Genomic DNA, 10,389 nt, shown 5'->3' on the forward strand with positions numbered 1-10,389 from the left:
AGCTCCCTGACCCCTTCCTCCCAGCTCTCCTCTCAGCTGCCTCCCTCCAGGTCTCCTTGGTTTGAGGCTCCCCTTCTCCAGCCCCTACCTGTCCAGGGCCCAGGGTCCAGCCCTGGGATCCTGTCGTGACTCTGAACACTACCTGCAGGCTAACGTCAGATGTTGGCCCCAGCTCTCCCCTGAACTCCAACTCCTACCTATTCCACTTGCATGTTTCATAGGCACCTCCATATGCCCCAAACCAAACTCATTTCCCACAACTGCCCCATCTCAGCACATGGCAGCTCCACTCTTCCACTGCTCAGAAGAGAACTGGTGAATCCTGTGACTCTCCTCGCTCTTTCTTACTAATCCATCAGCAAATCCTGTTGACACCTCCTTGGAAACAGATCCAGAATGCAACATTTCTCACCTCCACAGCTACCCCAGGCCCAAGTCCCCATCATCTGTTGCCTGGATGACTTCTAGCGGGTCCCCCTGCTCCTGCTGCCCTTCCAGTCTGTCTTCATCCCAGCGATCAGAGTGACATGTCAATGACATACATCATACCCAGGCACTCTAAAGCAGCCAGTGGCTTCCATTCAAATGTCCCCTTATGAGAAAGGCCTCCTGTATACATGCCTCAGCTGCTCCTTACTGGCCCTACTTTCCTCCTCAAGCCCTGAGCACCTGACACAGCACATACTTGTTCGCTTGTCACCTGCCTCTGCCACCAGAAGGTAAAGTCCACAAGACATGACCCACATCCACTGCTGCAGCCTCAGCACTTAGAAGAGTTACTGTACATACATCAAACTTTGCTAAATGAACAGGTGAAAAAAAAGTGTTGAATAACCAAAAAGTATTGCTTAAAAACGTTCTATTACCAACAGATGTGTTAACTGATCATGATGACAACTACATGCATGACAACTGGCTGAGAAGACATACTGTAATAGTTTGGGGGCAGGGACTTCCCCGGTGGTCCAGTGGGTAAGACTCCGTGCTCCCAATGCAGGGGGCCCAGGTTCCATCCCTGGTGGAGGAACTAGATCCCACATGCATGCCACAAATAAGAGTTCGCATGCCATAACTAAGAAGCCTGCATGCCACAACTAAAGGTCCTGTGTGCCACAATGAAGATTCAGCACAGCCAAAATAAATAAATAATAAGTTAATTAATTAACTAAAAAAATTGGGGGACAGAAAGGGAGGGAGGGTACATTCTTCTTGACCTAAGTTAACAGAGCTTTCTCAATACTCCAACAAATAACACTAGCAATAATATTGGGGATGACCAAGATGCCACTGAGTGCTCACTGTGTGCCTGGCTCTTTCATACACTGGACCCTCACCCCAATCCTATGAGGAAGATATTTTTATCCCCACATTATAGAGGAAGAAACAAACTCATAGTTAAGCAACTCACCCCAAGCCACAAACCTGAAAACACTCACTTGAGACTCAGTTTCCATTCAAGCTTTCCCCTAAAATATCAAACAATACTAAGATGGGCACCAAGCCTAAACAACGGGTCCTTCTACTAACTGGACACCTCAGGCTGGGTTTCCTGGCATCACACTTCCCTGTGTCAGCAGCCCGTGTCCTCACTGACACTCCAGACCCTGGCCCTCAGTTCAGGAAGAGACAAATGACCTACCCACTCTCCATGTGGACACCCAAGTTCTGTGGCATCACGTCCGGGTGAAAAGCATTGACTTAATCTGTCAGTTTTCAAGATAACATTGCAGTTAAAGTTTTCCCGTAGACTGCATTTTGGAAGGAAAAGTGCTCTAGTGGGAGAAGGAGGAGGATCATGAGTCTGGAAAGGCATCCTGTCTCCACTGCTGTCAGCAGAACCCTGAGAAGATGACCCATCTTCTAAGCCTCTTTCCAAGGTTACCTCTGTGATACGTATCTTCTGGAGATTTTAATCTCCTGCATTTGAGCAGTGTATGCTCAACATTACTGTAGAAGACAGACACTCCCTTGAGAAGGGAGAGTATATGCTGGCTGAAAGGAACTGGGAAACAAGCAGAGATACAGGACACTAATCTCACCAAAAAGGTGTGAAGTCCCAGGGTCCCGGGTCCAGGGCTGGAATGGGTCCCTGATAAGATAAACTACAACTGGGAAGAGAGGGACCAAGTTGGGGGCCCCATTTGAGGCACCATAACAAAGCCTGCCCCCCTGCTTGTCATGGTCCAGGCACAGACTCTACTCTGGGGAGTGGGAGGAGAAGGGGGATGGAGAAAAGCAGACTTTAAGGACAAAAGCTAGCTCCGAGACAGACATTCACCTTGGTCACCCGCCTTTCTAGGTTATGGTGAAGCCAACAGCAGCCCTGCATGAAGTTCCTTCTTTTGGATGAAGAAGGAACCAAGGGTGATGCCTGAGTTCTTCTGTATTTACAAACAAAGGTCATCGGCTGTGAAATCTCCCAGGGGGTCCACTGATCTCCGTTATCTGGCAGATCGGGCCTGTGAGTTGACAGTCAAAGGATAGTCTAGTTGACTGAAACAGAGACCTATACATCTCATTACTGCCTCCTTAGGCCCAATTTAGACCACTTATGCCTTTATTGCATATTGCCAAGAACTCCAAGATTACAGAAAAGAAAATGAAAGGCCCACAGAATCCCTCACTTGCCTCCTTGTACCAGACATACGCAAAGCAAAAATAGTATCCAGTCCCTCCTCTTATGGAGTACACAGTTGACATGTAAGTCAGATAAACATTTACCTTCAAAAATAACCCTTTAGGGCTTCCCTGGTGGCGCAGTGGTTGAGAGTCCGCCTGCCGATGCAGGGGACATGGGTTCGTGCCCCGGTCCGGGAAGATCCCACATGCCGCGGAGCAGCTGGGCCCGTGAGCCATGGCCGCTGAGCCTGCGCGTCTGGAGCCTGTGCTCCGCAACGGAAGAGGCCACAACAGTGAGAAGCCCACGTACCGCAAAAAAAAAAAATAATAATAACCCTTTAGTCCAACAATTAAAACAAACCAAAAGGGAACTATACTCAGTATGTTGTAATAACCTATAAGGGAAAAGAATCTGAAAAAGAACATATATATATATATATATATAATATATATGAATCACTTTGCTGTACAACTGAAACACAACATTGTAAATCAGCTATACTTCAATTAAAACACACACAGACTTCCCTGGTGGTCCAGGGGTTAAGAATCTGCCTTCCAATGCAGGGGACACGGGTTCGATCCCTGGTCAGGGAACTAAGATCCCACATGCCCTGGGGCAATTAAGCCGGTACACCACAACTACTGAGCCCACAAGCCGCAACTGGAGAGAAGCCCACGTGCCCCAACTAAGACCCAAGGCAGCCAAATAAATAAATAAATAAAATTAAAAACACACACACAAACTGGTTTTGGTTTTGTTTTCCCTCCAAGGTTGTTGTTTTCATCTGAATTAGTTGCCAGCAACATTTAAAAAGTTAGAGATCACAGATGCAGGCTTACACCCAGCTACTCTTCAGGAAAGACTGGAAGATCTGGCTGTCCTGGAACCACATTCCTGCTGGGGAGCAACAGGAGAGACTGCAGTAGCTGCTGCCCCCTTCAGATAGAACACGTTCTCTCCATCCTGGCCTCCCAGAATAATAAACAAAAAAAGGTTTACTTTGGGAAAAAATATTTTTTTATTTAGGAAAAAATCCACTTTACTCTGTGTGTGTGTGTGTGTGTGTGTGTGTGTGTGTGTGTGTACTAGAGCAAGAAAAAAGGGGAAAAAAGTATAAGTATATAAAATAGGAAACAAGACTAGGGAACAGCCCCAGGTACAGAGGAAAAAGCTAGATATAAAAGATGATTTACTATAAACATATAAATAACCAAAACCGAACCCAGAAAGAGAGAGCAAATCTAAGAAACTATAATAGTTATCAAAGTGCTATATTCTAAAAAAAGGCACCACACTTAGGTAGTTTTACAGGTGAATTCTACCAAAATTTAAAGAAAGAGATCATTTCAAAAGTGTTTAAACTGGCTAAAGAAGAGAAAGAGAAAACTTTTAATAAAGCTATAGAAAACACTAAAACAACTTGGTAAAGACGGCATTGAACAAGAAAATTACACACTAGTCTCACAAATAATGGCGTAAAATATTAATAAATAGAATCTGTCTACACCATAAAAGTTATCATTGGGCTTCCCTGGTGGCGCAGCGGTTGGGAGTCCGCCTGCCGATGCAGGGGACGCGGGTTCATGCCCCGGTCCAGGAAGATCCCACATGCCGCGGAGCGGCTGGGCCCGTGAGCCATGGCCGCTGAGCCTGCGCGTCCAGAGCCTGTGCTCTACAGGGGGAGAGGCCACAACAGTGAGAGGCCTGCGTGCCACAAAAAAAAAAAAAAAGAGTTATCATTGATGACTCAATAATGATGATTCAATAAGATAAAATGATGATTCAATATTATAAAATCTATTACTACAACTCAGCATACTAACAGATCAAGAGATAAAATTTATATGATAATTTCACAGATGCTAAAACAGCATTTGATAAAATTCAACAACCATTTTTGACTTAAAAAAATGACAAAACAGCAACACACCCCTTACTAAAATAACTAATGTGGCACAAACACTAAAAGAACTCTCTTTAAAGTCAGGATACCCAGTATCATCCCTATTATTCAACCTCGTTCTGGAAATACAATGTAACCAAAAAAGAGAAAGAAACAAAAGACATAAGAAAGTAGAAAACGAGACAAAATTCTTATTATTTGCAGCTGACATGATAGTATACCTGGAAAATTCAAGAAACAACTGCAAAAACTACTTGAAACTAAGATTATGTAAGTTGCTAGTTACAGAAGTAATAAATACAACCAGTTACAATATGTAATATAAGAAAATATTCTATTTTCAATAACAACAGAAAGATAAAATAAGTACGAATAAACTTAAGAAATGTACAGGATTTTAAAACTGACTTAAAAAGACATTTCTGAGACAGGGAAATGTATGTGTAGACTGGATATTAGATAATATTAAATTAATTACAGATTATAAATTGTTAATTTTGACACAATATGATAATAGCTTTGGGGTTAGATATATTTCAAAAAGTCCCTATTTGTTCATGATATACTGCGAAATATTTATGGATGAAATCATTTGCTTTAAAATAGCCTAGTCCCCCACCATACTAAAAATGGAGGGGAGGAGGAAGAGATGATTCAAGATTGGCAAAACATGGAAAACTGTTGACTATTCATTATATTATACTGTCTCCTCTACTTTTGTATATTTGAACACGTGCACAATAGAACGTTAAAAGAAATGTGCAGGAGGACCCAAACAAAGGCGGATCATTAAAGACGTAAATAATCCCAAAGATGTATAATGAGCTTAGAAAAACACACAAAAATTGCCACCTAACCATTAAGAAATGCAAATTAAAGTTACAAATCAGATGTCATTTTCATCAATCAAGTAGAAAAAGATCAAAATATCTGGTAATGTTCACTATTGGGGGGCAGGCAACTGACACTACTGGAGGGCGTGTCAGTACAACTTCTTGGGAGTGCACTTTGGCCTTTGCTTTCAAAGTCATAAACACACATCCCTTGGCTCAGCAATTCCAATTCTAGGTATCTATTCTAGATATTCATTCACCAAGTATTTTCTCCCACCTACTATGTGCCAGGCCCTGGAGACAGACGCTGAGAGAAAAATTGTCCCTGCTCTCAGAGGGCTTCCGTCCTCGTGAAGGAGACTACCCACAAAGCAAGTCAAGTGTGCAGGCAATCACACCGTCAGCTAAGGCAGCGGTCCCCAACCTTTCTGGCACCAGGCACCAGTTTCATGGAAGACAGTTTTTCCACGGAAAGGAGGGGGATGGTTTCAGGCAGTAATGTGAGTGATGGGCGGGGATGGTTCAGGTGGTAATGCGAGTAATGGGGAGTGATGGGGAGCGGAAGATGAAGCTTCGCCTGGCCTCCCGCTGCTCTGCTCACCTGCTGTGTGGCCTGGGGACCACAGGGGACCCCTGAGCTAAGGGATAAGTGCGATGAAGAAACAAGTAAACAGAATAGGGGGGTTGGGGGCGGCAGGAAGGCTATTTTGGATGTGCTGGTCTGGGAAGGCCTCTCTGAAGAGGTGACAGTAAAGCAGAGACCTGGTTGAAGGAGAAGACGCAGCAGGAGAACATCCAGGAGAGCATTTCAGGCAATAGGGAAGGAAGCCATGGGCTGACACACAAATTTGGCCTTCCCGCCCTCTGCTTTTCTTTTTATTCCCGTAACAGCCTTTTGTTTATCTAAAGGATATGGCACCACTTGAATGTCTCTCTTTGTCTTCAACTCAAAAATAAAAATAATCAGATCCTTTTAATACAGTACATCTTTCAAGGAAGGTGCCAGGCCAGCACTGTCTCCCCAAACATTGTGCATCACAACTTGATTTCTTCAGAGGAAGAGTTCCCAACCTATCTAAGTGCTATGTCAAGCTTGTTACTAAAAGTGCATTAAAGCCAGTTGTGAGTTTTTAATGCAGATAAACCCTTCCACAGAACAGCTTAGTTTCACAAAAGATACTCACCAGTTGCTAGATAATTTTACACAAAAACAAAAATATTGTCAGTCCCTGAACTTCTGGCAGGACTGGGAACCACTGACTTAGAGAGGTATATAGTTTAATTTCATGATCTTTCAGGCAATGCAGTTGATGTTTTTAGGGGCTATTTGGATAAATATTTTACACGGAAGTGGCCAGTGTCAATTAAGGGCATTCCAGTTGACCCCAAAATAAGTGACTCTGCTACAACACCTGAGAACATTACATACTAACTTCTTCAAACACCACTGAAACATCAAGACTTCAAAACTGCCATGAGTGATACGTTCTACACAAACAGCCAGACTATGGGGAGAGACTTGCCCGCGTGAAATATGCCCCTATCCCAACTGTGAGATTAATTTAACATAAACGCATTCATCTCCCCAAAGGGAGACCGAAAATAACCAGGTGACGGGACGGAGATTCCCAAGGAGACGACTCCTGCGGACACATTCCACGTACCACCAGCCAGCTGCTCGCGAACGCCGGGCTTCCCCCCACCCCCTCGACAGCCGAGGATGCGGTGCACCCCATGTCCCTGCACACGGCCGACCCCTCAACCGTCCCCGAGGGACCGGCAGCTTCGAGCAGAGGGTGCCGCGGAGACTCAGGCACCGGTGAGCTGCCCACCCGGCGAGAGGGACGATGGGTCGGAGTCGGACGCAGAGCAGGTCGGAGCGGAGTCGGCGCTCCCGGGCGTCCAGGAGCTCGCCACCCTCGTCGAGAGGCGCTCACCTGCCGGTCGCTGGAGGGCCCCCCCAGGCCCGCCCGAGAAGGAAGGGGGCGCGGGGGCCAGAGGGGGACCACGGGGGAGGCACCCGGGGACGCCCGGAGAGGGTCGGGGGGCACGCGGGGTGGAGGGCAAGTAGCTCCGGAGGGTTGTGGGTCCCGGGCCGCCTCCGCCGCTCCTCACCTGCCCAGCGCCCGCTTCATGCCTGCGTCGGCGGCGCAGCGCGGCTCGGCCGGCCCGGGGCCCGCCAGGTACAGGTTCTGCTTCAGGCGGCAGTCGGCGTCCAGCGCCGCGGCGGCCGAGCCGGCGGAGGACGAGCCCGAGGCGGCGTGGCGCTCATGCTCCAGGGCGACTGACTCGGTCCGCTTCCTCATCCCGTGGCCAGCACCGCCGGCCTCACCCTCGCCCCGGGCCTCGCCACCCGCCGCCGCTCAGGGGAGCAGCCGCTCAGGTGAGCCACCACCGCCGCCGCAGCTTGGAGCCCGCCGCCCTGACGTCCCTGCCGGCCGGGGTCGGGGCGGGGCCGGCGGCCTCCCTGCGCTGATTGGCCAGCGCTGAGTGGCTGTAGGCGGGTACGCCGGCCGGGGCCCCCTACCCGGCGCCCGGCGCACCCAACATCCCCAGCGGCGATCGCAGCCATCTTGGACACGGGCAAACGAAGCCGCAAGGCGCGTCACCGTTCGGGCGCGGCTGACTGGCGGAGTAGCGCTGGGCAGGGGTCGGGCTAGGTCAGACACGAGGCCGCCTGGTGCCCACTGCAGCGGCCCAAAGGGTACTCCGCGCATATCCCCGGCTCTCTGACTCCCCCCAACAGTGGAAACCCGCGAAAAGGTTTTATAAGAATTTACACAACAAAAAGAAAAAGGTGACATGACAATTCTGTCCTAATAATGATTTATAACTATTTTCCCACAAGGACTTTTCTTTAAAAAATATGTGATCTGGTAGTTTTGTTTTTTAATTTGAAACAGAAATGTATAGATATTTCTTTTTGTTTTTCTTTTGGGCCGAACGTTTGAAAACTGAGCTGCTTAAAATTTTTACTTTTTTAAAAAAACAGTATTAGATTTTAGATTTTTATAAAGCAGAACTAGCTGTTGGGGGAAGAATCCATTTCACAAATTCCCACTTGTGAAACACAAATTAAGTACTAATTCAACCCATCCTAAAAACAGAAAGGAAAGAGCAGTTTCACCTATTCAGTTTTATAGCTTTGGCTTTCTTTAATATGGCATTATTTTATTTTTTTTACAAATGATGTACAACCAAGAGATTCGCTTATTTATTCCAAAGTAACTTGTAATTTCAACATTTGTGCCAGTGAAAACTATTGGCAACTGATAACTTAAGATCAATTAGAAACGTCTTTAGAAATTCAATAGCTCCTTATATTAGCTTTGTAATGATACTTAGAAATTGCAAAAGAATTTCACTGACCATATTACTAAATATCACAACCAGCATTCATATTTGTCCAAATATACTTTTGGTGAATTCTTTAAAGTAATGTAGAAGCACATACTGGAGACTGGGAATCCAGAAAATAAAGTGTAAAACATTTTTTTACTCTATCACTCACTAAATCCTTTCCAATCAATAGAAAAACAAAAAAGCTAGGAAGGGAGGGCTGGAAAGAAGAGAGTAAGGGGTACTGAGTCTTTCTTGCTGGTATTAGGCCTTGCTCCAGTCCTCAACTCTTGGTCCACACTCACTCTATAAGTAATCTTATCCAGGCTCTAATCTTATCCAGGTCACCCTACAATGGGGACACCTACATTTGTATCTCCAGTCCACACCTCTTCCTTGAACTCCAGGCTCCTCTATCCAGTGGTCTACTCATCCACTCTGACATCCAACAGGCACCTAAAATCATGTTCAAAGCTGAGCTCTCAGCTCTTCTCCCACCCCAGCTCCATCCATAACCTTTCCCACCTCCAGAATGCTCCCAGCTCCATCCATAGCCTTCCCCACCTCCAGAATGCTAAATCCATCCTTACAGTTCCTCAGGCCAAAGCCTTTGAGTCATCCTTGATTCCTCCCTTCTCATGACACAGCAGGTCTATCACCAAGGCTGGTCAGCTCTCCTTTCAAAATCTATCCAGGATCAACCACTTCTCACCACCTCCACCATGGGCCAAAGTGCCATAATCCCTCACTTGGATTCTTATAATAGCCTAAATGGTCTCCTGCCTCACTTCTGTCTACTTAATCCAGTGGCCACAAAGGTCTTTTTAAAAACTCTAGATCCAGTTCTGTCACTTATTTGCTCAAAACACTTCAATGGCTCCCCACCTCGTGGAAAATAAAACCGAAAGCTTATGAAATGGGCCAACGGGCCTACTTGACTTGGCCTCAGCCACTGCTCAGTCCTCACTCTGTTCTCAGCCACCAGCCTCTCTCTAGCTCACCCTGCTCCAGTATCACTGCCTCCTTGCTGAGGCAGGGGCCCCAGGGTGTGGGTGGCATGTACATGAGTCATCATATCCACATGGCTAACTCCCTTCCACTTTAGGTCTGTGCCTTCTCTGAACACTAACTCGAAACCTTCAGGCCCTCTCACTGTCACAGTTCACCTTCCCTGACTTACACTCTTTTTTTTTTTAATTTTTATTGGAGTATAGTTGCTTTACACCATTGTGTTAGTTTCTGCTGTACAGCAAGATGAATCAGTTAGAGGTATACATATATCCACTCTTTTTTAGATTTCCTTCCCATTTAGGTCACCACAGATCATTGAGCAGAGTTCCCCATGCTAAACAACAGGTTCTCATTAGTTATCTATTTTATACATATATGCCCTGACTATTTTATACATATATGCCCTGACTTATACTCTTCTTAGCACTTTTCACCAATATATTTGTCATCAGTATATCTGTATCTGCGTATTGCTGTTTCCCACACTAGAACTTAGACTCTGACGGCAGGGACTTTGCTGCTTTATCTTCAGTGTCTAGAACAATGCTGAATATGCACTTCATAAATATCTGCTGAAGGAATAATGAATCATCACAAACCCCCAGAAGTGGGTACTACTGCCCCCACTGTATAGGTAAGGAAGTGAGTCTCAGGCCTGAGGTCTGAAATTGAAAAGGTTT

At 46.1% G+C, this 10,389-nt stretch overlaps 1 protein-coding gene across 2 annotated transcripts in view; it reads right to left on the bottom strand.

The window, feature by feature from the left end:
* ABHD12 (abhydrolase domain containing 12, lysophospholipase) overlaps positions 1-7,774 on the bottom strand; it is a 68,527-nt gene extending 60,753 nt beyond the window's left edge. Inside the window, exon 1 of one of the 2 annotated variants that reach the window (XM_082857993.1) lies at positions 7,475-7,774. In XM_082857993.1, coding sequence (XP_082714119.1) covers positions 7,475-7,665 — 191 coding nt within the window. In that variant the 5' untranslated portion in view covers positions 7,666-7,774. The remainder of the gene's footprint in view (positions 1-7,474) is intronic. The other variant, XM_082857994.1, reaches the window with a different exon arrangement.
* Between the last annotated feature and the right edge of the window lie 2,615 nt (positions 7,775-10,389).

Source organism: Leucopleurus acutus, assembly GCF_964270905.1.
Source record: "Leucopleurus acutus genome assembly, chromosome: 16".
NCBI classification, from domain to species: domain Eukaryota; kingdom Metazoa; phylum Chordata; class Mammalia; order Artiodactyla; family Delphinidae; genus Leucopleurus; species Leucopleurus acutus.